Genomic DNA, 6132 nt, shown 5'->3' with positions numbered 1-6132 from the left:
GGGGGGGGGGGGGGGGGCCGGGGCGGCGCGGCCGCCCCGCCGGGCCCCTCCCCGTCGCCCCCAGCCCCGCTCCCTCCCCTGGGCACACCGGGCATGGCCGCCGCAGCTGTGGGCAGCAAAGGGTCGCCTCTCAAACCCTTCTTTTCCGCAGCCACCCAACTTAGAGAGGATGAGGAGCGCGCAGTGAGCCCCAAAGCCGATTTTTTTTTTTTTTGGTTGTGAATAATAATTAACTTTCCTCCCCTCCCCCGTTTTGCATATGGAAAGTGGCTGTCGCCAGCCCACGGGATTGCACTTGATGAGGAGGCTTTGAGGCTAAAGGATTGGAAGTGGTTCCGTGCGTTTAGATCCAGACATATCTAAAGTTGGGATTTAGTGGGGAAAAAAGGGAGGAGGGAGAACTCTGAAGAGGAGAAATCGGTGCAGTTTCACCAGGATCGGTCCGGAAACCAGTCACCTTTCTGCAGTTCCGGCTTCTTATTGGTTTTAAGCTCCGAGATCGCAGCAAAACACCTTGAAAATGGTGGTTTTCATCAACACAAAGCTTAAATCTCTCATGAAACTTTTCAAGAAAAAGAGTAAGTAGCTGTGCGTGCTGGCGGTCCTCGTGGGGAGTAGCAGAGCCTCGCAGGAGAGTGCGGCTCTGGCTTCTGTGCTGTGTTGTTGTGATTTATGCCACTTTGTTGAATACTTTGGTATATGTAGAGGCAGCCTTATAGGATGTCTGCTTATAGGGCTTCTGGGTCAGCTCCCGTTAAAGCTCTTTGTGGTGGGGCAGCAGCCAGACTCGCAGGGGGTTCTCGTGAGTGCAGGCTGTGGGGAGGAATGTTTGGGGCAGTTTCCCACGTGCCCTGCACTGCCCCGCTGCTTCTGCTGGGAACATCTTTAACACCTGACCTAGCGACAGGATGGATTTCAGGTGAATTGCAGTTCTTCATTTAATTTAATTCCTGAAGGTGTACGAATTGCACGAGGGAGCGTAGTTTGGGAACATACTCTGCGTTTCTGTGCAGCGGGTTTATTGGGCACTTGTGGTGAGCAGGAGCCGTGAGTTTTGGTGTGGCACGCCTGGCTGCCCCCCTCCCTCCTCCCACAGTCTGGAATGGGTACGTCAGTCTGTGGTTGGACTGGGTGATCCTGAAGGCCTGTCTCAACCGCGATGAGTCCATGATTATATGGCAGGGCGCTGAGTAAACCTGCTACCTGCCCTAGGGCAGGGTTGGGCGCCGCAGTAAGGGAAGGGGTGGTGTCTGGGTGGGTGGCGATAGATGTGCCCTCTGGTTACAAGGACACCTGCACCCAGTGCTGAGGGATGGGCGGGGTGTGGGATCAGGCTGTCCTGTGGATGGAGTGGCCAAGAACCATTCTTCAGAAACTTTCTGTGCTCTGACACTAATCTTAAATGAATTTCCACGCTTTTTTTTTTTTTCTTCCTTTTTTTTTAAGGACTTTCTTGCTCCCCAGATCCTTTTAGGACAAAGCAGCATTGTGTTTTAGATAGGTTTTGAAGTTTAAGGCATAGCTTATGATCTCTAATAAGCCCAGATTACTTCCATCCAAGCTCATCCTGGCAGATGCACTGCATTAGAGGCAGAGCCATTTCTCAGACACCGGTAGACTGTGGCTCCTATTTCTTCCCAGCTTCTGCACACTGCAAGAACATCACTGGTGGGTGCTGCAGGCAGCCAGCAGAGCAAGGGAGGATGTGGGGCTGCTAGCAAGCCAGTGCCATAGGGCTGAGCCAGCAGAGCAGGTGCTTTGAAGGAGACGCAGCTGTAGTGGTTTGTTTTTTTTTCCTGCTTCAGAGAGCTAAAAGCAAGGATATGCAGTATGCTGGCTGAAGGCCAAACAGTGCCTGGGGGATTGTAAAATATGACCCCCAAGTGCCCTTTTCCTCTTATTAAGGGGTAGAGGGATAAGACCATTCAACTGTAAAAGTTTTTATTGATGATAAACTTTAAACAAAAGGTAATGGTTCTTTCTCAGGAAAGATAAATGATAAACAAATCTTAGACTTATGCACTATGGCTGATTTGTTACTGGAGGTCTGTAGGGAACTTTGAACCTGAGCAATGTCATTGTGGTGTTTTCATAGATGTGCTGGTTGGGAAGAGGTGACTGATGCCATCCCTACTCATTGCTGCTGTGCTCTGAGCAGTGTTTGCCTATTGAATTGCTGTTGTCCAAGCCTACTTTTCACTCATGGAAATGTAAAGAAGCTGGTTTGTTGACTTCCGTTGAATTTGAGTTCCTGATTTGTGTGAGATCGGAGAAGGTTATTTCACAATACAAATGAACCTGTTGTAATCTCTCATGGTGGCTGTCACATTTTAGGATCACCCTTGAGCTGGAGGAGGCTCCTAGCAGGATCAAGGACAAGAAAACTGATTTCATTTGCAGTGACTGGGAGTTTGTGGGCAGAAAAATAGTCTCACAGGTCCACAATAAATGCATTAGCAAGTGAAAAAAACAAAAGGATGGAAGGGTGTTTCCTACATGCCCTCAAGAGACTACATTTACCTCTCCTGTGAAAGAAGGTTGAGGTACCCGGACCTGAGGAGATAGGCTGAGGAGAGAAGGCTCATTGCAGCTTTCCAGTACTTGAAGGGAGTTTATAAGAAGGAAGGGGCTGACTTTCTACTTGTTCTAATAATGATAGGATGAGGAGGAATGGCTTTAAACTAAAACAAGGGAAATTTGTTAGCTGTTAGGAAGATATTCTTTACTCATGGGGTGATGAGGCAATACAACAGGTTGCCCAGAGAAATTGTGGCTGCTCCATTCCCAGAGGTGTTTAAGTCCAGGTTGGATGGGGTCCTGAACAGCCTGAGCTGGTGGGTGGATGGGGGCTTGGAACTGGATGGGATTTAAGATCCCTTCCAGCCTAAGCCATTTATAATTCCAGAAGTGAGAGGTCTTTTGACTGTTAATGAAATAAGGGTCTAAAGAATGTTTTGATAGGACCATGGTGATAAACGGTCTTCTCAATTTCAAGATGATGTGTGGCAAAACGTGTGTATGGGGTTACATGATAGACCTGTCTGCAGTAGCACTTACTTCTTTTTCTCTCTGTCTGCAGCTGTTTCCAACTTAGACGAAGAGAGCAGATGGACTGTGCATTACACTGCTCCGTGGCACCAGCAGGAAAATGTGTTCCTGCCTTCTTCAAGACCACCTTGTGTGGAGGACTTGCACCGGCAAGCAAAACTGAACCTCAAGTCAGTACTGAGAGGTGAGATGCTGCTGATACTAAAAACATGGTAGTTTTTGCCACAATCTTTGCAAACTTATCCAAGTTGTAGACTTCAGAAGATTGTCTTGTTTTTCTGCAGCATAGCAAGAGCTCTGAGTGGAGTTTACCAGTAGCTTGAGTATTTTTCCTCTATCAAATAACAAGGAAGTTTGTTACCTGGTAGGGTGGTATTGTAGAATGGAGAAGTTGGAAAACTTAGGGATTTTTTTGCCGTTTCCATTGAGTCTTTGAATTGCTCCAAACTGATGCCTTCTATTTTAATAAGTCCTGAATGATTCCATTTATGCTATACCAAATCAGAGGTGTGTCATTCAATAACTTCCGTTGCCATGCCATGCCATTTTTTGACTGTTTGTGAAAAGTTGGAAAAGGGATTGAGGAGAAGTAGGGAATAGGGCACTCGCAAGGAATCACTGAGTAGTGCATCTTATTCCTTGCGGAAGGGTGCAGTGCTTTTCTGAGGACCAGTTTCTCACCTTAGCACCTTTGTTGGGGGATGCCTGCACTCTGTGGTGCGAAAGGTGTGGTGTTATGTTCGTGCAGCCCTGCAAACATGGGCAGGCTGGGAGTGTGCATGGAAAAGGCTGTAGGAACAGCTGTCTCTGGACCAAAAGGGAAATTGGAAAGTAGAGCTTAACATCCCTGTTCGGGAAATTATTAACACAAGAGTTTTCTTTATGTTGGTTATTTGACAAAGAGGATTTCCCTGCTAAGAGCCAGCTTGTATTGAGTCCCTTTTCATTTCAGCTGGAACCACAGGTATTTGATAGCTTACAGAGTTAACTCGATTTAAAGGAATGCTGTAATTTTGTTTGCTTAACACTACATTTCTGCTTTTTGAACATGGAGAAAACTTCATTATGTACGTGTGAATGGGGAAGTGTTTGGCTGCTGTGTTTTATTTTGCTTGCTGTTTCTCCGGTTAATTAATTTTTCACCATCTCTTACTAGGTGCTTTTTGTTATCATTTAATAGGGCAGTCTTGACAGCTGGAGTTATTAGCTCACGCATGGCTCAGCAGATAGCCTGTGTGTCCTCTGTACTTATTGGATTAATGCATTTGTGCAGTGCTTTAGCCTTGAAACATTTACTGTTCCCTTACAGATGTGCGAGTTCTTTTAAAAAAAAAGAAAAAGGATATTTTCCTCTTTTGGATTAAAAATAATACTACTTGCACTTAGCTTTTTGTATGCATTAACTACTCATTCATCTATTTTTTTTTATTCTCTGCTTGAGTCCAGGTTAAAATGCTGTTCTGATTTTTTTGTACTTTATTTTTTGTGCTTTATCTGCATCTTCTACTTCAATAAATTTGGATCCAATATATTTTTTGAAACTTATTCTCATATGCTGCTTAGCCCAGCTTACACATCTGAAATTATTTGTCTGACAGGGTTTTTCTCTAGAGCTGGTTCTCTTTATAAAAACAAAAGCTACTCAGTGCTACTAGAATTAACCAATTACGTATTTGTATTAAAGAAAACTGGCATGCGCACATGGTATAAGACTCCTCTGTATTGAGCTGAATTTCAGTTTCTTGCTTTCAGGGTAGTAGTTGAGATAGAGGGATGAAACCATGATGCCTTCAGCAGGCCTCAAGCTCCCGACATAGTCAACAGAATTCTGCTCTCATTTAGTTATGTTTTGCCTCATGCTCTTTCCCAGGCCATGTTGCTTTCCTGAGAGCAGCACCTTGCTGTGGCCTTTAGCTGCCCTGATTAGCTGCAGTGTGAATTTAGCACCATCGTCAGTAATTCCATTAATGTCTGTAGGGGGTCCAAGTAATAAGAGGGGTGTTGCTTGAAGTTTTATCAGTTTTTACTCTTCTGTGGCACTGTGAAATCAGGAGGGTGTTGATGCTACTGAGCACCTTTAGCTGATTAAGTCAAAAGTTCTGTACCTTGGGTTGAGTTTCATTCAGCATATAAGTGTTATATAAATTTTAATGTAGTTGTGACTACTACTGAACTCTTTTTCCACTTGCTGTTTCAGAAAAGACACATTTTCCAAAGTTTCTTAATGGGTAGGAAATAAGTTGCCTAGAGCTGTGTGATTGTAGCATGGAAGATTGTAAGGAAAAGTAATGGTCCATAGCAACTTGATTGCTGGCTATTACTATGTTATTGCACTTGTCACTGCCTCAGTGAATTAGAGAGGTATAAAGCTTGGACTACTGATAGTAATTCACTTGTAGAGCATGACATTATTTAAACCGCCGGAAAGATATTGAATGTATAAAATCATTCAAAACAACTCAGTAAAAGTATCCTTTCTGCCAAGATGTTCTTATCCATCTAGATTCACCTCTAGCACTAACCAGATAAAATCCTGAGTAGCTTTTAAAATAACAGAAGGTCAAGCATATTTACTCTGATACAATTTGGAAAGTTCAGCAGATTTTTTTTGATAGCATGGGTGTAGCCAAAAAAAAACCTGCTGAAGCTTTCTGTCATATAGAAGAAATTTATGAGCACTGCTTAAGGGACAAAAAAGTATTGCCACTGCTTTTTCTTAAGCTGGCTTAAAATTAAAATGTTGAGGATAGAGATATTACAAAACTCTGCCAAGAGCAATCGAGGTCTTTGCTTGGTGATCTCTGTGAACTCTTTGTACCTTTAGCAAAAGCAGTGCTGTGTTTGGAAAAGGTGTTGTTTTGTTTGTTTTTTTTTTTAATGCTGCTGCTATTACTTGGTTTAGTGTATTATATATTGAAATATCATTTGCTTGCTGTGCTATGAGGTCACATGCAGCATATGATAATAGATATTACATGGTGGTGGCATTTTCTTTTTTTAAAAATTTTTGACTTATGAACTAGACTTCTGCTGTGCTTTTCCTTTATAAAACTACTTTCAAGATAAATGACGAGATCTTTTGTT

General features: G+C 43.5%; 1 protein-coding gene across 7 annotated transcripts in view; it reads left to right on the top strand.

Moving 5' to 3' along the window:
• The window catches only part of NHSL1 (NHS like 1), a 164321-nt gene that overhangs the window by 113245 nt on the left and 44944 nt on the right, over window positions 1-6132 (top strand). For 6 of the 7 annotated variants that reach the window (XM_042812818.1, XM_042812810.1, XM_042812798.1 and 3 more), the window contains exon 2: window positions 3080-3232. In XM_042812818.1, coding sequence (XP_042668752.1) covers window positions 3080-3232 — 153 coding nt within the window. Of the gene's footprint in view, window positions 1-100; window positions 579-3079; window positions 3233-6132 lie in introns of those variants that run through there. The other variant, XM_042812842.1, reaches the window with a different exon arrangement.

Source organism: Centrocercus urophasianus, unplaced genomic scaffold (assembly GCF_019232065.1).
Source record: "Centrocercus urophasianus isolate 14NV4802_14NV808 unplaced genomic scaffold, USGS_Curo_1.0 seq_10, whole genome shotgun sequence".
Taxonomy (NCBI): Eukaryota; Metazoa; Chordata; class Aves; order Galliformes; family Phasianidae; genus Centrocercus; species Centrocercus urophasianus.
The sequence above is the reverse complement of the archived record's forward strand: the minus strand, read 5'-3'. Positions and strand labels throughout refer to the sequence as shown.